We start from the raw sequence: 24,911 nt of genomic DNA on the forward strand, positions 1-24,911 counted from the left end.
AGAGATGAAATTCTAGACCATATTAACAAACGGAAAGCTAACAACTCACTGAGTCCAGATGGCATCCATCGCAGATTTCTTAAAGAATTCCAATGTAAAATTGCTGATCTTCTAACACAAATATGTAACATATCCTTAAGATCAGCCTCTGTGCCAGGGGACTAGAGAGTGACTGATGTAACACCATTAATAAACAAACAAACAAACAAAGGAATCTAGGAGGAATCAGGGAAATCACAGGCCATGAAGCTGAATGGTGAGAGATTTAGGATGGATAGAAGTACTTCTTCATACCATTCATAGTTAAACTATTAAATTCACTACCACAAGATGTAGTGATGGCCACCAACTTGGATGGCTTTAAATTTGTGGAGGATAAGGCTATCAATGACTACTAGTCATGAGGGCTATATATTACCTCCTGTATCAGAGGCAGTATATGCCTATGTACACTAGTTCCTGGGGAACACGAGTGGGAGGGTGCTATTGCACTCATGTCCTACTTGTGGGCTTCCCATAGGCAGCTGGTTGGCCACTGAGTAAACAGAATGCTGGACTAGATAGGCCTTTGGTCTTATTCAGCATGACTCTTCTTACATTCTTATGACCCTTCATGATGAGGTTCTACATTGTGTGGGGAATCTACATACATAGAACAGGCTTCCCACTTCAGACGTTCCCACTTCAACACAGGGAAGGTGGTAGGGCCAGGTGACAGGGACCCAGATGAGGTGGGGCCAGCAGGCACATCCTTCCCCTTACCCTCATGCAATTGTAATCATGTGAGGGGGAGTGCTTGAACTGGGCTCATGCTAATGCTTATCTACATGGCACACGGATTACTCCTTGTCAAGGTTCAGAAATACTGTCTTTCAGGGTCTGGTAGAGACTCTGACACAATCATACCATTAAGACAGCTGATCCAAGAATACCGTGAGCTTTCTTTACTTCAGTATATTTCAGTATAAGTTTTGGCACACGAATACAGCCAGGTAATGTCTCCAGCAACTATTTGTCCCTGCTATTGATATTTTGTGTTTGCCTTGTTCTGTCTTCTTTGTCCTTCATTGATTTCTTTGCTCTTCATTTGTTCATCCCCTTCTCTTCCTCATTTAATTCCTACTTGCTTGAATAATCTCCTGAGAGGGCTTGGTGTTATCTTTTCCAAGCCAGAGTCATTTCAGAGGTGCCACCTCCCCAATTGCCCTTCCATGAGAGTTGGTCTGCTGGGGTATCTTAGCTGTTGATGCCTGAAATTAGAATTTCTAGGGTCGGTGGTAGGGCATGTCCTTTGGAGGCCAATACCTTTGGAACTGGCTCCATAGGTTTGTCCACTATAGCAAAAGTTTAGTGAGCCTCAGAGCACACTGCAAAGGCTTTTGAATATATGAAGCTGCCTTGTTCCGAGTCTGACTATTGTTCCATAGAGCTCAGTGCTGCTACTCCAACTAGCAGCAACTCTGTTGCCGGCACAGGTCTTCCTTAGCCCTACTACCTGAGTAGCCTATGGGCTACAGATCTAAAAGATGGGGGGAGCATTAACATCTGATCAAACAAGATAGTCTTTTTGGATAGCTGAAGATCCTAGTAAAATTATTAACCATGCTTGTCAGTGGTAAAGAGTAGCTTTTGCCACCCAAACCTCCTTAATTATTTTTAAGAAAAAGAAAAAAAAGGAAGAATCTGAAAACACCTAATATTCAGTTTGGAGCTGTAAGAGGTTCCCAAGCACAGAGGATGGGGACGGAAGGGTGCATTTCACCAGGGCCTAGAGATCGGGGCGGGGAGATGACCCAGGCTGCACCGCATTACTGTGAGGGGGAAAGTGAGGCTAAATAGTAGATCATACTTGAGGATATTTATGGAAACTCATTTCCTTTGTATAAGTGTATGTAGCAGCTATATCGGGGATCAGACTAAGTAGCGTCATGCAGTCTCATGCTTCATGTTCTTGCTGAGCTCTTTCTCCCTTGAATATATTGTTGTAAGCTGACGAGACACAGGAATTCCTTATCTTGTCAAAGGTCATACAATTGTATATCTTGTTCTCTGCTGTTCTCTTCTGTTCTCTCCTTATCATGGCTACCATATAACCCAGTTCTTGTATTATAAACAATGGTGCTAAGAGAATAAATGTTAAGGACTGCAACCCCACGCGGGAGGGGGAGGGGGAGCCGTTTCATATGTGTCACAATGTCTATAAAACCAATGTGCTGATGTATTTCGGGGCTTCTGGCTCTTTGGAAATGATTCCAGCCTTAAGCCCGCACGTTAAATAAAGAATCTCTTTTTCCTTCACTCCGTGGTCTCTCTGACTCTGGGTTCTGCAACATAAATGGTGCCGTGACTCGGATGTGGCAGGCTCTGAGCCAGACAGGTGGCAGTTGCCTGCTCTTGATCGCCGCACCGGGAAGACGAGCTCGGCGCATGCCTCCCTTTCTTGGCGCCACCGACCTTTTTGTCAAGTGAATGGGAGAAAGCCTGCACCGGGATCGCCCAAATGGTAGCGAGCAGCAAGAGAACCTTGGGAAGCGGAGGAAGGAACTTGAGCCCTGCCTGTATCGCAGCTGCAGTTGAGTTGAAACCCACATTGGAAGCCTTCAGGAGAAAGGCAAGTATATGGGAAAAAGAGGGCCCTGCCTTTAGGGAGAAAGGCCACTGGGCAGAAAAAAAGAGGGCCCCGCCTTATGAAGAAGGTCAGTGTTGGTGGCATACGTATACAAAAGAACCTACTCCTTGCGAGTAGAAGGGGGGCCTGATCACACCCCCGAGTGGGCGCCAATACCCAGCACGCCAGTACTCAGTAGGAAGCTGAGGAAGCTGGGGAAGCCGCTTTCCGCTCTGGTAAAAAGTGGGAAAAGTGGGTGGCAGGGACATATGGATGTAGTGGAGAGATTGATGATTGTGTGAGTGGCTACTGCGGTTTCTGACGCATACCGTTGACCGTCCGGGTGCCCAGGCCAGTAGCAAAGTGCGTGGTGTATAAAATCCTCTTGTGTCGGCCAGTGAGACCCCTTACTCACTGACCAATTCCCATTCCCTTATTGTGTCTGTCTTCAATTTAGGAGGGAGGCTATGGGTGGTGGGGGAAGCAAACCTCGCACCCCCTTGAGATTTATGTCAAACAAAGAAGGAAAAAGGTTTTTTAAAAAGATTCAGAATAGAGAGAGAAAACAGCAAAAAGCTCAAGGTCGAGCTGAGAGGGAAAAAAAACCAAGATCTGAGGCTGTTAATTAGAGAAATGTTGCAGGACAGTCTGGCTTTTAACAAAGCGTGGGAGCGTGAGAGTGTAAGGCCGAAGAAGTAGCTGTTAGCCTAGCGCGCCGAGAGAGGGGGGGCAGGAAAATTGCCCACAACGTTCTGAGTTGTGCAACATCATCACCTTGCCTAATTGAGATGAAATCCCTAAGAAATGGAAACTAAAAATGAAGACCCAGAAGATGAAGGCAAAATAGAAAATAAAGGTAAAGAATCAGCCCCCAGAGCACAGGCTAGACCCCTCTTCGAATGAAAAGTGTGCCATAAGACTGTCCCAAAGCAGAATAAACCGGAAAGACCATGTTGAAGATCTCTGTCAAGGTAACCATGTTTAGCTTTGAACTGTGTTAGAATTGCATAGAGCCTGTAGCTACTGACCATCAGCTATATGATTTCTGAAGAGCGTAACCATTAAGCTTTTGCCGTGGGATTCCCTGCAATAAAGAAATCTCACTGATTTGAGTGTCCAGTGTTACACTGCCTAAATGTGTGTGCTGAAGAGACCGAGAAACCAGACAGCATGTTCCTGGCCAAGCCAAAATCACGCTACTACCATGCTCCTGAAAGCTGCAATAAACTGTGTAAGCTGGGAGACCCAACCTGATTGAGAAGAAGATATTGGAGCAACTGTCTTAAAAAAAAACAATGAGATCTGTGTAGCTGGCTGGCTGACGCTGTCAGTGATGTTACAACTTTAAGACTGTTTTCCTGTTTGAGACCCCAGCGAAGAAAGCTGACCCGAGTTATTTGTTGCCCGTGCCAAAGCAAGAATTTGGCTGCCCTGTACCTCATCATGTCCTGTTTTAAGCTTGGGATTTACAAATACAGACAAACTAAGAAGCTTGCCTTTGAAGTCCTGCAAGTCACCCCACCGCCTCCCCGAAGATTAATGGCTGCCTGAAAAATGCAAGTATAAGGCGATGCCCATCACCCCCCAGCGTCCTGAGTTTCGGCACTCAGTGTTTCAGTGCTTTTGTGTACCAGGTTAGAAGAGGAAAAAAAAAGTAAGTTTTTAAAATGTCTGTGAGAACCTGACAGAAGTAGAATAAAATTTACAGAAGAGTTGCCCAGGTTAAAGCATCACGGCTAGAGAGCTGAGCTGTGCCGCTCTGTTTAGACAGAGGCCTTGCTAAAAAGTTAAAGGCCCTTGTCTGTCAGAAGAGGTGTAGGGCCACACTTTCCCTTTTTAAACTGATGCAGAAGTGGAGAGCCTTTGCTGAAAACATCGCATCTTCATTGCCCAGAGCCTTCTCTGTTTGCCTCCATCATTGTCTGGGCTTTTTAGAGACACTCTGCACATGAACTAAAATTTTAAATTGTCAAAGACTTGCCATGGACAGTGCTGTGAAGCTTTTGATAAACTTGAACTCTCATCGCTGTGGACCGTGTGTCTGTGTTTGTAGTTAGCTCAGTGTACAGCAGGCTGAGTTTGATCTATAACTTTTAGATTTCCTTCTGCCAGAACTCATGCAGCATAGAGTTGCCGAGGCAAAAATGGTGACCTAGAACTCTTTGCGTGTGTGGGTATGCCCGTCCCTTAATTTTAATGGGCCCTGAGCTTTCAGCCAGAAGAGCAGTATAATTGCTGGATCTGCTCCATCATGCCTTACCATGCAAAAAGTGTTTTCCATTCATTGTGTTAAATTGCAGAAAAAGTTTGTTGTATATATTTTATGATTTCTTAGATATCATAAAATATATGTGATATTTGCAGATTAGTGTTAGTTGCAACTCCAAATGATACTAAGTGTGGTTCCCAATAGATGACAAGAAGAAAGAAAAGGCAAGAGGCAAAGAAAAAAAAACATTTGTAGAAAAGAAGCGTGGCCATAGTTGCCCCCAGGGTAAATTAAAAGCAGCTGATTGTGCCTGGAGCTTATTACCTGGGGTAAAGTAGCCACAATAATGTAATAGTTCTTTAAGATGAAAAAAATGTAACTAGAAGGAGAAGAAGAGCCTATCCCAAATGTGTGTCATTGGGAGGGACTAGTGTAAGGCAGAAAGGTTTAAGTAAGTGAGTTTAACTTAAAAAAGACAAATAAAGAGACAAGGCTGGTGCATGGAGCAGAAAGTTTTATATAAAAAGTTTGAAACATGATCTGCAATACAGGCAGATCAGCAAAGAAAAAGAAAGCAAAAGAAAGAGAAAAAATTTGTCTTCCCATACTAATGAATAAAAGTGTTATCAAGCACTTTGGGAAGCGAAGTTGTTTATAGGAAGCTGTGCCTGAGAATCAAACACTTCTAGCCTATGCTGAAAATGCTTGCTAGTGTTGTGTTGCCTCATGGGTAACATGTATAGTATAAAAACCCATTTAGCCCAATAGCTCGTGGTTCAGAGAAGCTGTCTGATCCAACCATTAAGTACGCCTGTGTGCTGTAAGTTACCCAATAAAGTCTCCTTGTAAGTAACCCCCCCCCACTAGAATCCCAAAACACAAGTGGGGCTAGAGCGCCTCACCCAGTATCAAACCCTGCTGTTAAAAGCCGTAAAGGCAGGTATAAAGAAGTCAATTAATATGAGCAAAGTGTCTAAAGTGCTGCAAGGTGCCACCGAGGCCCCAGAGCGTACTTGGAGTGTCTTTCAGATGCCTATCGCCAGTACACCCCCCTCGACCCAGAGGCCCAAGAAGACGTGGACGAAAGAAAAAAGAAGAAGACCCGGCAGAGGCAGAAGATTCTTAAAAAAGAACCAGTGTGCCCAGTGTGGACAAGATGGACATTAGTGGCATGAATGCCCAAATAAAATAAATCAAATACACAAAGGAGAAAACCAAAGGGGCCAGAATGGGCGAAGAGGGAGACAGCTTGAGAGGGGCCGTGACATTGACTTCATGATTGACACTGGAGTGGTATCAAGAGCAAGCAAACGTTAGCCTTAAACAAGAAGTCCAAACACTGAGCAAAGTTCTTCAAGCCCAGCGTCGCTTTGTCTTAAAAAAATAAGCCATTCCCATCACAGAAGCTCATCCTTTCCAACCAAGAGTTAAAGTATGAGTTAAAGAGGGAAAAATAACCCTTTGACTCCCAGATGGAGAAGACTGAAAACTGTCATACTTTCCACCCCCGCAGCTATGAAAGCAGCTAGAATTAAACCCTGGATACATTGGACACGAGTCAAGAGAGCGAGAGGGGGAGAGTAAACTATGAACAAAAATCCTAAAAATCCTTTGAAAGGATTTCTTTCCTTTTCAAAAATCCTTTAAAAATCATTCTGAAAAAGCAGTAAGAAGACTCAGGCTAGACCTTACTGTGGACACACCGGGAGACTGTCCCCCTGCGTACGGTCAGACCTGCAACTGGAGAATTGAAGAAGGGGACTAGACCCTACTGCAGCTTGCCAGGTGAATAGCTGCCCAGCGTATGGTCAGATCCCAAAGAAGATCAAACATGCGTGTTGTAGTGTTAGTAGTGTTGCATTGTGTTTCCTTAATAAGGTGCAAAAAGGGGGGTCTGCCCCTGGAAGGAAAAGTTTGTCCCAGTGATTTGCTGATAATTACTGGCTTCACCTGGCTAACATCACGAGAGTAAAACATTTTTGTTTGCCAAGAAGTATACCTGCAAACAGGCTTATTAGCTCTTGCCTAATACCTGTCTGTAGACATCCTGGGAAAATTCAAAAAGATACCATGTTAAGAGTTTATGGTGTAAGTTTAACTTATTCCCAAAATGCTAATTGGGGCGTGGTTGCAAAGATCCTACCCCCTACAGAGTTCACTCTACGCACCCCCATCATTGCTGAAACAAATGCTACGTGTGCACAAGTGCTTAATTGTCAAAATTTTTTCCAGAAAATATAAAGCTATCCCTGGCCCCCCTTCCACTGTAATAAAATTCAAAACTTATCTTTTAATGATGCCCACATACTTTTGCCTCACGGATGGTTTTAGACATGTAGTTCCCGCACTTGGTCATTCATTCCTGCCAACTTGTCTAATAACCACCCATGTTGCCTCAGCCACCAATTGAACTGGTGCCAATTCTTCCCCTGTAGCCCGAGAAAATCTGTCGACGGCAGCCTCGAGCACTCCAACTAACTAAAAATTGTAATAGTCATGTGCAGTTATATTCTGACTCAGAAAAATTGGCCTTAACAATGTCACTGGTTGGGGTTCCAAGTTTAGCCTTGGCTAATGGTCTAAAGATCAACTGGTTAGCTTGCAGCTTAGCCAAAAGCATAAATGCCACCTCACGAGCATTGTCATTGTTAAATAAAGAGTTGCATGATCTAAGAGGTGCAGTTCTAGAAAATAGAGCTGGTATAGATTACCTCTTCCTTCTTCATCATTTAAGTTGTGAGACACACCAAAAGCTCTGTTGTTTTAACTTAACTGATAATGGCAATGCTGTAGATGAACAGATCAACAAGCTGCACAATATAGTAGCTAACAAAACAATAAGACAAAACAATTAGCTCAATTAGTTAACCCCTTGGCTTCCAGATCTTAGCTGGCTTGAAGCATTGTTCATCCTAATTCTACCAGTGTTGTTCATAAAAGTTCTGTTATGTCTCTGCGTTCCTTGTCTTATGAGCTGTTTAACCAATCTGTTTTATGTCTCAGCTAATAAAACTGCTGCCCTCTACACTCTACTAGCCCAACAAGAGGCTAAGTAATATGTATGTCACAAAAAGCTTTGTATGGTTATCAGAAATGCTATAATTGTAATGAAATTATGCATTTAAGGGGGGAATGTAGCAGCCATATCGGGGATCAGACTAAGTAGCCTCATGCAGTCTCACGCTTCATGTTCTTGCTGAGCTCTTTCTCCCTTGAATATATTGTTGTAAGCTGACAAGACACAGGAATTCCTTATCTTGTCAAAGGTCATACAATTGTATATCTTGTTCTCTGCTGTTCTCTTCTGTTCTCTCCTTATCATGGCTACCATATAACCCAGTTCTTGTATTATAAACAATGGTGCTAAGAGAATAAATGTTAAGGACTGCAACCCCACGCGGGAGGGGGAGGAGGAGCCGTTTCATATGTGTCACAATGTCTATAAAACCAATGTGCTGATGTATTTCAGGGCTTCTGGCTCTTTGGAAATGATTCCAGCCTTAAGCCCGCGCGTTAAATAAAGAATCTCTTTTTCCTTCACTCCGTGGTCTCTCTGACTCTGGGTTCTGCAACATGTATACATATAATCTGGAACTTTTGAGATTGGTTGAAGCTAATCAGAGAAGTAGTGTTAGAGCAGAATTAGAAACGTTCTGAACAGAGAGTTGCTGGCCCAGACCCTTCTCTAGAACCGAGAACGTGGGGTTGTGCAATTAAACAAGAACTTATGGTTGAAGAGTGTGTGTGTGTGTGTGTGTGTGTGAGAGAGAGAGAGAGAGAGAGATGCGTGCTGTGATTTGAGGTGAAGTTCTGAAGTGAATTGATCTATTTACAAAATATCTGCAGCCACATTGGTCGATTTGAATACAAAAATCAACACATCAACAGGATAAGATCTTTATTAGGACCAACTTAAAAATTACAAAATAGGCAGCAAGCTTTTTAGGACTCTTCTGCTGTTCATGTTAAACAAAAATAGCAAAGAAAGGCGGAGTTGGGGAGAAAAGCCATTGTATAATTTCAGAAATACAGAAACTGTAATTTCAGAATTTCATTTCCTTTTTCATTTCATTTATTACATTTCTATGCTCCCCAATAGTCAAGCTCTCTGGGTGATTTACAAAGATTAAAAACCTTAAAAATACAGTATTGCACATAATATAAAAACCATTAACATACAACCATATAAACAGACAATATACACATATGTGCGCACATGCATGTGCACACGCGCGCACACACACACCTCCAAACAATTTTTTATAATCAACAATAAGAAATCCCAGGACCGGATTAAAAATCTAATATGCTGGCAAATGACTGAAAGTAGAGTAAGGTCTTAACCTGGCACCAAAATGATAACAATGTTGGTGGCAGGTGGGCTTCACTGGGGAGATCGTTCCATAGTCGGGACCCACTACTGAGAAGAACCTCCCCCTTGTTGCCACCTTCCAATCTTCCTTCAGAGGAAGTTTCTGGGGGAGAGCCTTAAATGTAGAGCATAGTGTATAGGTAGGTTCATGCTGGGAGAGGTGCTCTGTCAGGTGTTGCTTTCCTTTCATGATTCATGAGATTATTCATATGGGATGGGATCATAGGATTTGGGGGGAGGGGTGGCTTACAAGATTCTACTGAGACCCAAATATGATGCTTGAAATCCTTGCTATAAGTTTCACATTTTGGGCCAATGAGAGCTGAAAGGGGCTCAAACTGACCAGAAAAGATCCATAATATAGTGAAATAATTTTGGGAAGCATCACTGAAAAGATCATAGAATCACAGGGTTGAAAGGAGCCTATAAGACCATTGTATCCAACCCCCTGCTCAATGCAGGAATCTAAATCAAAGCATCCCTGGCAGATGGCTGTCCAGCTTCATCTTGAATGCCTCCGGTGTGGGAGGGCCCACCACCTCCCTAGGTCATTGGTTCCATTGTCGTATTGCTCTAACAGTCAGGAGGTTTTTCCTGATGTTCAGCCGGAATTGGCTTCCTGTAACTTGAGCCCGTTATTCCGTGTCCTGCACTCTGAGATGATCGAGAAGAGATCCTGGCCTTCCTCTCTGTGACAGCCTTTCAGGTACTTGAAGAGTGCTGTCCTATCTCCCCTCAGTCTTCTCTTCTCAAGGCTAAACATGCCTAGTTCTTTTAGCCTCTCCTCATAGGGCTTTGTTTCCAGTCCCCTGATCATCTTTGTGGCCCTCCTCTGAACCCTCTCCAGTTTGTCTGCATCCTTCTTAAAGTGTGGTGCCCAGAACTGGACACAGTACTCAGAATGAGGCCTAACCAGTGCTGAGTAGAGGGGAACTAGTACTTCATGTGATTTGGAAGCTATACTTCTATTAATGCAGCCCAAAATAGCATTTGCCTTTTTTGCAGCCACATCACATTGTTGGCTCATATTCAGCTTATGGTCTACAACAATTCCAAGATCCTTGGAATTGAGCACTTCTGCCTTTTCTTTATCATCTGTTATCATTTTTCATCCTTTTTTTAATAGTTAAACTACCATTTCTTTCCTCTGTCTTTCACTATGCACGTATCTGAAGAAAGCCTTTTTGTTGCTTTTAGCTCACTAACCTCACTAACCTCAGCTCATTCTCAGCTCTAGCCTTCCTGACGCCATCCCTGCAATTCTGTGCTACCTGCCTGTACTCTTCCTTTGTAGCCTGGCCTTCCTTCCACTTCCTATATGTCCTTTTTTGTTTTCAGGTCATCTCTAAGCTTTTTGTGAAGCCACATTAGCTTCTTCTGTTTTCCAGCTTTTTTTCTTGTTGGAATTGTTTGTAATTGTGCCTTTAGAATTTCCTTTTTCAAAAACTTCCACCCATCTTGGACTCCTTTTCTCATTAGAGTCGCTTGCCATAGGACCTTACTTATCACTATTCTGAGTTTATTAAAATTGGCTTTCCTAAAATCCAGGTGCAGAACAGGTGGTCAAAATCTGTAAATCATGCATTGAAAAATGTTGGTTTTTAGATTTCACTTATGGATAACATTGTTTATAGAAAAAGAGGTGTGCACTTATTTCGTAAATTTCTACTGTTCTGTTGAGAGTAGGAAATGAGTTTTAGTTGTAACTTGGGAATCCTGTCGTCCTGATAATCTTACTGCCTGAAGTAGGGATGTCAGAGAATTTCGCCACAAATCTCAGGGAGGCCGAATTCCAGTGCATTCGGCCCCCCGAAATCGGTGGCAAAACGGTCTGCCCCCCGCCCCCCCCCCGGGATGGGACTTACCTTGGGCGAATCTTCCTGGCGGCGGCGGCTCTGGTTCAGCGGCAGCGGCTGTTCTTCCGACCGGCTGCCACCGCCGCCATTTCCAGTAAAACAAACAAACAAACAAAAAAAGTGATAGGCTATGTAAAGATTTACGTAGCCTATCACGGATAGATTTAAAAAAACCACCGTGATAGGCGGGCTACGTAAATCTTTACGTAGCTTATCAAGGCTGACTAAAAAACAAACAAAAACAAAACGCGTGTACGCAAAAGGCGGCGCCCATGGGCGCCGCCATTTGCGTACGCGCGTTTGTTTGTTTTTTAAAATCAGCCGTGATAGGCTATGCAAACATTTATGTAGCCTATCACGGCTGACTGCAGGGACGCAAACGGCAGCGGCTACAGCCGCCGCCATTTGCAGACCCGGCCGGCCAGGATTTGGGGGGGGAGGGACGGAGCGCCTCCCCCACCAGCCAGAATTTCGGGGGGGAGGGACGGAGCGCCTCCCCCCCCCGGCCAGAATTTTGGGGGGAGGGATGGAGCGCCTCCCCCCCACCTCAAATCAATTTCGTTAAAAGGTAAGTGACTTTCGTACATCCCTAGCCTGAAGCTTGCAGTAAATTTCTTCTCCAAATTTCTTGTACAGAACAATATAAGTTGCAGCTAAAAGAAAGGAACTTATGCTGGAAGTCATCAGAGCTATGTATGTACAGATGGTTTTGACTGCACAGAGTCATAATTTGTCAGTGAGAGATGTCCTGGCCCATTCACTTGGACAAATTCCTTGGTCATTAGCAACATGTGATGGTTCACTCAGGAAAAAAAAATGACATCTACCTTAGCTGCTGAGCCTGGGAAACTAGTGCAACTTGCTGAAATTCTTCCAGAAGATTCAACATATTTACTTAGTGACGTGAGCATCATATGAAGAATGAAGTGTGACCATGTCGTACTTCGTGATGTAGCAGAAGTGTATGGAAGACTTTGAGGGTCATCAAAGCAAAAGGATCACTACTGCTTTTGATATATACTGGACTGTGTCAATAAAGAATGCAGAACAAATGCACAGATATGGCCACGATGCTCCACAGTAAAATAACATTGTGGGAAGCCACAAGATGGCCTTGTAGGCCCCTTCCAACCCTACTATTCTATGATTCTAAGATATAGCAGTGGTGAAGTTTCTTATCAGCATCATCTAATAAAGCAAATACTGTAGCCTCTCTGTGTGGAGAATGGAGACAATAAAACAGGGAAATACTCTGGGGAAATCTTATTAGTAGTAGGAGAATTATTGCTACAAAATTATGCAGGATGATGTTGAGAACATTACAGAACTTCTATCAAATCAGGAAGAAGCAGACATTGGACTGTTGCTCCATGCCCACCATACAACAAAAGAGGGCTATAAAGCAAGCATTACTGTATGTGCAGATGTAATGGTCCAAAGAATTGTGCAGTGTCACAACATAGCTGCCCCTATCTGTCAGAAGCATGGATTACAACAATCAAGGTTCACAGATATCAGCCAAATCACTCCTGCTGTAAGACACAACGTAGATAATGTACTGCCTGGGCTACATGTGTTTGCTGGCTATGATGCTGTAAGTGCTTTTGCTGGATGTGGCAAACCTGCTGCACTAAATTTGTACAGGCTTGCCTGGAATTTCAAATGACATTTCACAACCTGGAGAAACAATCAACGTACCATCCGAACTCTTACAGTGCCTTGACATTTTTATGCATTGTCCGCATGGCTCTAAGGACATAGCAGATATAAATGCATTACCTTGCAAAATCCTACACCATTTTCTGTGTCTAAAGGGGTGTAGTAGAATCACATCAACTTCCACCTTGCCATGACTCCCTTCAGTAGCAGATCCATTGTGCTAACGTTTGGAAAAACTGCCTGTCCCAGTTTCCATACATTGCCAACTAGATGGTTACAGATGGAAGATGTAGAGGTACTTACCATACAGACAGAGAGAAGAAATCCAGCACCAGAGTCAGTTCTGGAACTGTTGTCCTGTAGTTCTAAGCAGTCTTGTGGGGCACTCGCACATACCTGTATGAAGAATGGTTTTATATGTACAGCGATATGCCATGTAAAACAGCGCGACAACCAAGCTGACAAAGATTACTTTGAATTTTTCCTTGAAGGAGATCATGACAATGACTAAAGATTAGTTTAAATGCTTTTGAGAACTTTGTACTTCAACTTTGCTGGTTTGTAGTTTTGTAAATGCAGGTATGGTAGTAAGATACCGGCATAATAAAAGGTATTGTCATAGAACTGAGTTCATTTTCAGCTCTCTTACTTTTATTTCAGATAGAATGTGTTGTATTTGTCACGTTGTTTTGTCACCTTATGCCCACATTTGAGTATTACTTAGTCTGGGCTGCTCCTCCTCCTCCTCCTCTTCTTCGTTTTTTTTTTTTTTACAGAATTAGGGCACAATCCCATGCATATTTAGACAGAAAAAAAGTCCTATTATTTCCAGCATTCCCCAGCCAACCATGCTGGCTGGGGAGTGCTGGAAGCTGTAGGACTTTTTCTGTCTAAACATGCATAGGATTGCTCCATTAAGATGTTTGTTTTTTTATTGAAAACTATTCATTACCAAAAGCATAGTGTGTGTGTGTGTATCCTAGTTTTACCCCTCAAGATGCAACCAACCCATTTAAAGACCCATGTATTTGGAAGGAAATGTGCTGACAGATGAAGGGGCTATTGTTTTACACCAGAAATGTTCCCTCAATAGAGATATGATTGATCACCGATCAGTGTCAGATAGCAGGCTAAATGAGGAAAATGTTGGCATATAACATCCAAAAGACAGACCATACTTCAGCCTCTATTAACAATTTTATCCATCAGTGAAATCTAAAAATAGGTTTTTTCCCCACACATTGCCCTGTCTGTTCTACGTCATTTCAGTGGTTCTCCCCACAATTATTTCAACACATTGTAGGTCTTATCAGTTTGAGCTCTACTGGGCCAAAGGTGTGGAAACTTACAGCCCCAAACTATTATGTGTCTGTTTGTGTGTGTGTTTGTGTGTGTGAGTGAGAGAGAGAGAGAGAGATCACAATTAAAGTGGAGGGTTTTTTTGTAAAAGCAACTCATTATTTACAGACATCATGGCTAATAATTTTGCTAGAGTCATGGGCTATCTAAAAAGGCTGCATTGTTCAATCATTCCAGACAGTAATGACCACCCCATTTTTAGACCATGGCCTACAGACTATTTAATTGCTGGATTTAAGGTGAGGTCTACCTAAGCCCAATATTCTGTTTCCAATAGTGGTGAAAGCTCTGAGAATTGATCCTATTTGACATGATGAACACCCTCCACCATCACCACCTTAGTGACATGCCTCTCCTATAGCTCTTCCACATCACTAAGGCTGAACAGAAAACCTTTGCTTACGCGGTTGAGGCATCCTCCATGCAGACATTTGCTCAAGGAGGGTATCATATCAGTATTGGTTTCCTTGAGGCTGGAGTCTATAATCAAATTCTCAATGAATGAATCCTTCCCCCCACCCCCTTCTTTTAAGATACTGAAGGACTTCTCCTGCAGGCCTTGTACTGCCTCACCAGCTCTAACTTGTTTCTTCCCAGTTCTGAATATGTCTATTTATAGTTATTTTAATTGTTGTGTGTTCTTAATACTTAGGGGTACATTTGCAGCGTACCACATGGGGATTTAGCTTTGTGAATCCTACAAATGTTAATGGAGGTCACACAGTTAAATCTCAATGCACCATGCTGGAAACTTACCCCCAAATGTCCTTCATGTATATCCTACCTTATTCTCTTCCATATTGTCACGAGCCATATCCTCACCTGAATTCCCATCCTGCCACATTATGTATAGCTAATTCTGTCTTACCGCACTGTCAGGACACTGACTTAGTCCTTTGCTACCCAGATGCTCATTTGTCTACTTGTTTGGTGTTTGTGTGTTTAACTGACATTCTCCTGCTGTCTCTTCACACCATAAATACTGCTATAACGTTACACTAACAGTGCAGTCCTATTCATGTCTACTCAGATGTAAGCTCCATTGAGTTCAATGGGACTTAATCCCAGAAAACTGTGTACTGAATTGCAGCTTTGGTGTAGTTCTTGAAAAACAAAACATTCCAATTGTAATGAACAGTGATAGGCACAAGATTGATGAATTAAAGATATCCTCATATATATATATATATTGCTGTTATAATGTAGATAACACATTTCCCATCTGAAGATAAAAAAATCAATCTTTTGTCTGCATCTTCTATTTTTGATTTACCATTATGTAAAATAAAATATTACAGTATATCTTGGACTAAGAAAAAATACCTCATTTAAATCAGACATATAAGAAGTGCATTTAACTACTGATCTATCTTAGTTCTAATCCTATAGGTGACTTGCTGCTTAGCCATAATCAAATGGATGTAGAATTCATGTGCTTTCCAAGGCTCATGATATCCACACACTTCACATATTTTTATACCCATGCACACCCGGTAGGAGATGGCCCATTCCTTTTATTTAGCTAGTATGTAAATATGCTTCCTCATTAGGTGTGATGGCTAAAAGGTTCTTGATTAAATACACATTGATGGATGGTGGCTACCAGGTATTGGAATACCCTTCTTGCTCAAGTGAGGGCTGAAGGAACAGTTGGCAGTTGGAGTGCAGCCAGTGAAGAAATCAAAGTCTATGTTTTTGCAGCTGCTTTGGAAGAAAGGAAGCAGACCTCCGGACATATTGTTTGTTTTAGGGGAACTGATCTACATTATATACTAGCCCTGTTGATCTGGGTGCCGTCCAATTCAATGTGTACATTTGTAAACCTTAAAACAAACAGACACCAATGCATCCCCAATACTTCCTCCTCAGATGGGGACTGACCCTGCAAATAGCTACTCCTGGAACTTCCAACCACTTAGTGAGGAGCATGAAACAATAAATAAGTAGATCCTTTGGACCTGTTCAGACATCATGCTAAGCCATGATGTTTAGGGAATTTGCAGAAACCAGAGTGTCTTAGCCTGTTGTGTGGGAGGTGAAAACCACATTCCTCATGGTTAGTAAGCCACCCTGGCTAACCACCCCCCTGCAGCAGAGTTAAGCAGCCCCGGAGTGGCTTACCACACCTTTTGGCGGGCTCCCCGCTGGTTAAAAGGGCTCCAGAGAACTTCCAGGCCACGAACATAGAGTCCACTGGCTAGAGTGTCTGCCACTGCCAGTGGCACTCTAGCCGCCCACTGCACATTTTCTCTATGGTTATGCAGCCATTTCAGACACCAGAGTGGCCACTGGGAGCCCATTCACACCGCGGAAGATGATGGGATGTCTGCTAACCACACCGGGAAGGTCACCAGGTAACTGGTGGGTGGTTAGTGGAACAACGTGGTCATCTGGCGGGCCCACATGCCATGGTTTTGCTACAAAAAACAACCCTCCGAAGTTACTCTAACCACCTTCTCCCCCTGTGTGTTTGAATAGGCCCATTGTCTTCACAACTATTTGGGGCTTGTGTGAAGGCAATATTCTCCAGTTGAGAGAGTGCATGACATGATTGTGTTGCTTCACTTCAGGACAGATTCATCAGCTTTCTTGGCCTGGTTTCCACACAATTCCCATTGTTTCCCAATGCAAGTACCTGGTTTGTGTTGGGCGGAAGGAACAGGCAATATAACCGATGGCTTGAATATGCCACTGATTAGAACGCATGCTTTTGGGAAAGAAGTGGAACCAGGGCCCATCTTTATATTTCCAGCTCAAAATTATAGCCCATGTTTCTTACACAGATTGGACATTTCAGTAGTCTTATTGCGGGGACTACACTTCCCAGGATATTCAGCAAAATGGAAGAAGGTTGGGAGAAAGGAGACCCAGGAAAAGAAAAGGGGAGGGGGACAAAAACCACAAGCAGTGTATAAAATCATCCCAAATGCTCTATTGTTTTTGTTGTTACATACAAATTACAGAGAAGAATTTATCCTTGTTTCCTCTACAAAAAAAATGAAATTCTGCCTTCCTTTTGCAGGGCAGGAAGATCTGAAAATGACGCTCCTTCTAAATCAGGTATTTTATATGTGCCAGTGTATGATCCATGCTAGAGGGAGTAAAGATGTTACAAGAAAGACATGCAGAGAGGAATGCAACTGGTGAAGCCAAGTAGGTGCAAATATAGTTCAACAAGCAATTGCCAATGTATTTTGAAATATCTTCTTCAGGGGAAGCTATACAGTAACATATAAACATCACATGTATTTAAAAAATGTGTATCAAACATAACATTACACTAACATATTTAAAATGTATAACTATGCGTTTAAAAACGTATATTTGGAAAAATCATTATTAACAAACAAAGGGCCAAGTTTCTAGGAATTTTTCAATACATTCTGGTAATATAATAGCAAACAATCTATTCTTGCTAAATGCATATGACAAGGAAAATATTATTAAAATGAAAAATAGTCAAACTAGTTAACAATTAAACTGCTAAGCAATTAAATGCAAAAACGCATAGATTTATAAATGGTTATGCCTCTACCCAATTAAAATAAAAATGAAAAACAGTCCAGCTGATAATCATAAACGTAAACCATCAAAAGTGAAATTCTGTGTTCATTTCATGGGACAGCAGGATTTGAAAATGAAAATGATGTTCCTTCTAAATTGGGTATGGCAGAAGAGATTTGTGGCCAAAGACCACAGGGGGCAAAGATATATTACTATGCACACAGTTACATGGCATTCCCACCATTGTTCTGTTCATGCAAATTGTTTACATGTTGGTGGTGTTTTTACTGTTAGAATCAGTTCTACATTTATGATCACCAGTGATGTATGGTCACATGATGACCAGAAGCAAAGAAGGGCAGAGTGCATTTACCTTGACTGGCTGCACAAACAGGGCAGGCGCTGCTTGTCAGGAAAGTGTGAAAAAACCTGCACCTGCTAAAATGAGGCCTACCAAGCCATTAAAGACAGACCAATCAATTTATTAAATTTAAATAAATGTGTGTATCATCAAACACTCAATAAAGGTGTATTTTTGAGTAGTGAAGGAAGTTAAGTGATAAAAAATAATGTAATGAACTAAAGCTATCACTCATGCTGAGAGGGACAGGCCATCTTTAATATTTTCTTCTTTGTTTACAAAAACATTTTTTTATTTTCAGAAAGGTACTTTTTAATCACAATAAAATAGAAAGATGGAGGTGGGGGAAAACTGATTAAAGTCAGTTTACTACTGTAGAACTAGCTAACCAGAACCAAAATGAGCTTTAAAAGCAAATAAATGTGTCCTTAATTCACCATACCACCAATTTCAATTTGTCCATACTGACTAAAATTGGACCCATCAGTCAAGCAACTATAACGTGTGTTGATTAATCTATCTCAGGGGTGGGGAAACACGACCCCATCCTTTTTTTACAGCCGCACCCAAATCACTACTACCACACTGCCGAACTGCCACCAATTTCGGCAGCACACACTGACAAGAAAAAAAGCCACTTTTTCACTTTAAAGCAAGATGCACAGGGAGCACGCACTTTGTTTTAATGCAACATTGTGCTCCCCCCAGGGCTTTCAGGAGCTTGATTTTGAATTAAAACAAGCTGTGCTCCCCCTGTGCACCTTGTTTTAAAGTGAAAATGTGCCTTTTTCTTGCTGCGGAATTGCTGCAATTTGGTGGCACTGGTGGGGGCAGCCCCCAGTGGGTTCCAGGGGACAGAAAGTGGCCCTCCCAAGTTGCTCACTTCAGATCTATTGATTAACTCTACCATTCCTGTTCTAAACAACCTCATAGGACAGCTATAAACTTTCTCTAACTGAACCCTCATGCAGTTCCTTGATTAAAGCCTGCTCTTAAGAGACTGAAGAAAAGATGCCGTTTTCCTGACCACCCAGGAAACAGCATTGTTAACACCTCATTTACATTGGCTACTACTTAGCAGCTGTTTGTGGGGAAGCTGTGCCTGCAGAGTATCTGTGAAGTATCGCAAGGAAGTGAGAAATTAATTGCTGAGCAGTAAGTTCCCTCATCATCATTAGCAGCAGCATCCCCACAAACACTTGCTCATAGCAGCCAGTGTTTAATGAGGCTCTAACAAGGCAGATTGCTGAGAGTTTCGCAAAATATATATTACTCAGCATTCCAGGAAACTCAGTATGGGATATCAGTGCTAAGAAATCACCAGTAGCTAGGGCTAAACCAAAATTACTCGGCGGCTTCCCTTTCAACATTTTTAGCCCTCATTGTGAAAACATTTCCATGTTCATTTAAACTGTCTTCACTTCACCTCCTCATTCACAATTGTCCCCACTTGCCCTCAATAACATGCAACTAGATCTGCTTACCCCTTCATGGATCACTGCCTTGTCGTGGCGAAGGGGCTTGCGTAACTCAGTGAAGCCATAAGCTATGCCGTGCAGGGCCACCCAAGACGGACAGGTCATGGTGGAGAGTTCTGACAAAATGTGGTCCACTGGAGAAGGAAATGGCAACCCACTCCAGTATTCTTGCCAAGAAAACCCCATGGACGTATCACAAGGCTAAAAGATATGACGCCGGAAGATGAGCCCCTCAGGTCGGGAGGTGTCCAATATACTACTGGGGAAGAGCAGAGGGAATTTCCAAGTAGCGCCAGAAAGAGGGAAGCAGCTGGGCCAAAGCCGAAGGGACACTCAGCTGTGGATGTGACTGGTGGTGAAAAGAAAGTCTGATGCTGTAAAGAACAATATTGTTTAGGAACCTGGAATGTCAGATCAATGAATCAAGGTAAGCTGCAGGTAGTCAAGCATGAGATGGCAAGACTGAACATCGACATCTTGGGAATCAGCGAACTACAGTGGACAAGCATGGGCGAATTTAATTCAGGTGACCATTACATCTACTACTGTGGGCAAGAATCCCTTAGAAGAAATGGAGTAGCACTCATAGTCAACAAAAGGGTGGAAAAAGCAGTACTGGGGTACAATCTCAAAAATGACAGAATGATCTCAGTACAAATCCAAGGCGAACCATTCAACATCACAGTAATTCAAGTCTATGCCCCAACCACTGAGGCTGAAGAAGCTGAGGAGAGACCCTGAAAATAGAACACAATGTTCTGATCTGAAAACTGAGCGCATGCTACTAGTGTACTACTTTGCCTCCTCTTATTGGCCTGGAGGGAGAGGAAGAGGTAGGGCAGAGCATGCTCAGAAGGAGAGAAGCATGAGGTGGAAAAGAGGACTCTGGCCATCTTTTGGGCGGTCCAGGTTCTGTTTTGGTGGCAGTGAAGCAGCGGCAGTGGCACATTTGCCTTCTTTCCTGTCTGCCCTGCCTCTTATGTATAAGGGATCCAAGTCAAAGGGAGTCCAGGTGCAAATAGAAATACGTAAGCAGACTTTGTATCGATCCTGCACAGAGGTGCCATTTAGTGTCCCATCACATCTGCCCCTGGCTAGGGTTATCTCCGGCAAAGTCAGTCATGCTGAGAAACTGCATGTGGTGCAGCATTCAACAGGAGCTTCTTTATTCCTGATCACCTCACTGGTTCCACATACTGACTATTATTGGATTGGCCAATCTTAGCTTGACCAGTAAAATGGGCCCTCTGAGGGAGGGGCTGTGGCTCAGTGGTGGAGCACCTGCTTTGCATGCAGAAGTAGGGATGGAAAAACCACCCCACACCTGCCCCTCATGCCACTGATCGGACCCCCATCACTTACCTGCCCCGTTCAGCACACTGGGCGAGCCACTGGATGGTCTGCCAGCACATGGTGCGTGGTGTTGCCCCATCCCATGAGCTACCATTTTGCGTAAAAAGGGCAGCTTGGCTGTTTCCGTAAATTGCCATTTATGTAAAATGGTGGCCGTAAATAGCACCATTAAGCAAAATTACAGGTGTAAATGGTTTAATTAGACCATTTACATCTGTAATTTTGCATAAATGGTGCTATTTCGCTGACGATTTATTGTAAACAGCTGAGCCACCATTTTTATGCAAAATCGCGGCTCGCACAGAAGCGGGAATCCCCACACTTGCCTGACTCAGCGCATGCTAAGTCGGGCAAATGTGGGGATCTGCAAACTGGCATCCAGGGGGCCAATCTGGTGGGAAATCACCAAGCTTGAGCCCCATCCAGACTCCCACAACATCCCTATGCAGAAGGTTTCAGGTTCAACCCCTGGCATTTCCTGGCAAGGCAGGAAAAAACCCCGCCTGAAACTCTGGAAAGCTATACTGCCAGTCAGTGCAGACCTTGCTTCCCAAACCTGGCTTCCTCCAAATGTTTTGAACTACAACCCACATCCACTAATGGTCAGAGCTGATAAGAGTTGTAGGCCAAAACATCTGGACGGCACCAGGCTGAGGAAGGCTGGTGTAGACAACAGTGAGCTAGATGGACTAATTGTCTGACTCAGTATAACGAATGTTCCTATGACAGTGAAACCACCTCTTTTGCCAGTATAACATTATGGCGGCTTAGGTGCCAGAACCAGGTCTGGGGGAGTTTAGGGTCTGGCATAAGCCGACAGCTCCCCAACATGCCCCAACACCAGCACCTTTTTGTTCCTCCATTGCCAGTGGTGTACCAGCAATACGGGTGCACCAGTGATGGGGATCCACCAATGTATCTGTGACTTTACGCCGGCATAGGGTTCCCAACAGAGGTGTGTCTCAAAATACACTAGAGAAGGCAATTTATTCCAAATCCTGTGGCACTCCAGCTAGCAGAAATTTAGCACAGAATTGCTCCCTGGAGCATGTTTAATATTTCCATAAAAGGGAGCTTTACAGATCAATGGTATATGGAATATTCACAGAATTTCTGGAGTCAAAAATCGTCTTTAAAAGAAATATATTTTCCTTTATCTCAAAGATTTAATTCCTATCCATGCATTTTTATGGATGTCAATAGAGCTTTTCTTCACACAAAAATATCTAAATATTCATACCATTTTTGCTCGAGCAAATACCATTTTTTCCCAAAGTCAAGCACCATTTAATCTAACCAACACTTACTCAAATCAATACATTTTAATTGAAACTAATGGTAGTTAGTTTAAACCAACAGATTTTTCACTGAACTAAGTACATCAAATCAATGATTTCTTTTAAAAGGGCTATAGCTTATATAACAAAGTATATTTTTATTCTTGTCTAACTTCACTCTTATTCAAACATATGTGGTAATAATAGGAGCAAGTAAAAAACGGATATTACATAGCATGGGCGGGAAACCTTCTTTGGCGCAAGGGCCAGATTGCCACCTGGGAAACCTCTTGAGGCTACATACCAGCAGTGGGTGTGGCCAGAGACCAAAGTACGTGTGGCTAGAGCCCACAGTGGGCAAAGCTACCCATCCCCTCATACATACACACCATTCACACAGACATACACCCATCCACACCATTCTCACCCCACCCCCAATCACATACACACACATACCTTTGTCCCTGCCGTCTCCTCAGCCTATAGCAGATCAACTGAGCAGGGGAGGTGTTTTCATCCCTATTGCAGTGCACTGGACAAGGAGCTTTAACTGTCATCGCCCAATCTGGCCCTCTCCTATCCTCAGCTAATCGGTGTGTATCAGCTAAGGAGCAGAGAGGGCCAGACTTCACTTGCATCTTGGTGTGCTGGTCGGGGAGGTTTAAAAGTGTGCTCTGATGAGGATGAAGGTCATGCCAGAGGCACGGAAGGGAGTGTGGCTGGGACTGTGACATGGGAGAGTACTGTGGGCCAGATTGGGGAGCCTCATGGGCCACATTCGGCCCATGGGCTGCATGGTTCCCCATCCCTGCTTCATGGCATGATTGCATCAAAGGACTCTTGTCTCACACACACCCTCCAATTTGAATGGTGGTTGCCCTTTTCCAAGGTTCTAGGATCACAAAAACCAAGACAGTCACATATCACCCAGGCTCCTCCTCATGTGGGGGAGCACTATACATGTACACTGGTATGTGTGTGAAGTCCCTTCATAAGGCTGCTGAATGCAGGGCTGGGCATCTCTGGCATGTTCATCAGGGTTTGGGGGTAAAGCTACATAGCACAGCCCCACAATCCCTTGCTACCCTCTCATCTAACATGTGAGGAGGGTTTAGTCAGCCCCGGTATAGAAATCCTGAGAAGGTGGGGAAAACCATAAAACATCAGGTTGGACTTTGAAAATTGGTAACCCAAAACTCTCTCCCTTCCTGGTTAAGGAGGCTCACTGTAGGACTTTTGCCAGAGCAAAGCCAAAATAAACCTTTTGACCACTACTTATTGGATGTAAACTCATTGTTTCACCCAGCCCTATAGATTCCCAACCAGTCTCACAATTCTATAGACACTCCACAAGGACAATTGCAATGCTAGACATTTCTTCCTAGCTTGCCAAAAGGAAAGTTCCCCATTAGCCCTTTGCAGTCCTGCATCACTATATCTGGCTTAGCCACCTTCTCTCTTCAATCGCTTCCTAACAGGAAGTGTGGATGCATCTTTTTCCTTCCTTACATAAGGTGTGAATCAGCAGGTAGCCAACTAGCCATTTGTGCGTGTTTTTTCTTGGCCCTAGTTAGTTGTAAGGTTAATGCTGTTATGCTCCATGCCTCCATACCTATAGGGCAGGAGTGCAGAATGGCCAGCCTGTGAACCAAATCCAGCCCACCTGGGGTCCAAGTCCCACCCCTGGGGATTCCCAGAAAGCCATGCCTCCTTCCCCTGACACCGCCCACTTTGCCCTCACCACCTGTCGTTTGGTGCTTTCGCAGCTTTTGTGCAGTTTTTTCCCCATTCGAAAAGGTTGAAATGCCTCTCCAAAGGCTTAGTTAGGCAGCATAAGAGCTTTAAGCTGCCATATGCTGGTATGCTTGGAATTGTTGGTCCCACCCCTTCCCTGGCCCACTATGGGAAAGTGGCCCCAGAGAGTGTCTCCAAAACGGAAATTGGCTCTTAGGCTTAAAGAGCTTCAACACCTCTGCTACAGGCACAGAAAATAGTAAGAAATAAATGGAAACAAGGGAAGCATTGGCTGCTGTGTACACAAGTAAACCATGCCATCGAGGTCAAGAGAGGAGTATGTGAAAAAGGAGAGTTTAAAGAAGTCCACATGGACATTTGAGTACTGTCACACTGCTATAGTGGATAAGCACAGGGAAACATCTGTGTGTAAAGCACGATCCCTAATCTTGCTAGGTGAGGGACTGTGGTTGGCATATGGTCATCTGTTTAAGTATTTAATTACAATCACAACCTAACTAGACAATCTCTTTAATTGTGAGTCCAAATTTGGGTGGGAAATTTGTATGTGTAGTTATGCTTTACTGAGTTTTTAGTATCTGGCACTCTATTCCTTTCCAATTGAATTAGTAAAAGATTTTGTCTTCCATACCCTCTTATTTTCTTACTAATTTTCAAAATGGCTTCAAAAACACAAAGTAAGGTCCTTGGGCTTTTAAACAGATGGCCGCTGACTCATGTTTAGCACATATTTTCTGGACTCTTATGCAAAGCTCTGATCTTGCAAACTGATTTTGTGCAGGAGGTTTCTGTAACATTCATAAACTTGCTGAGAAACTGGCTTCCAAAGCATTTTGTCTCATTCAAATCTGACCCGAAGGACTGAATGTATTAGGGATGGACGAAAGTCCCTTACCTCATCCCGCAGCTTGCTTCGCGGTGGGAGGGAGGCACTCCGTCCCTCCCCCCAAAATTCTGGGCAGGGTGGGAGGCGCCCCATCCCTCCCCCCCCGAAATTCTGGCTGGGGGGGAGGCGCCCCGTCCCTCCGGCCGCGAATCCTGCTGTCCTGCCGGGACGCAAATGGCGGCGGCCGTAGCCGCCACTGTTTGCGTCCCTGCAGTCAGCCATGATAGGCTATGT

General features: G+C 43.5%; 1 protein-coding gene across 1 annotated transcript in view; it reads right to left on the reverse strand.

The window, feature by feature from the left end:
- LOC146344276 (uncharacterized) overlaps window positions 1–24,911 on the reverse strand; it is a 177,936-nt gene that overhangs the window by 25,291 nt on the left and 127,734 nt on the right. The window contains exon 6 of the mRNA XM_084860345.1: window positions 13,008–13,100. Coding sequence (XP_084716471.1) covers window positions 13,042–13,100 — 59 coding nt within the window. The 3' untranslated portion in view covers window positions 13,008–13,041. The remainder of the gene's footprint in view (window positions 1–13,007; window positions 13,101–24,911) is intronic.

Source organism: Heloderma suspectum, chromosome 5 (genome assembly GCF_057233095.1).
Source record: "Heloderma suspectum isolate Gila_16-S chromosome 5, 16-S_ref, whole genome shotgun sequence".
Lineage (NCBI taxonomy): Eukaryota > Metazoa > Chordata > Lepidosauria > Squamata > Helodermatidae > Heloderma > Heloderma suspectum.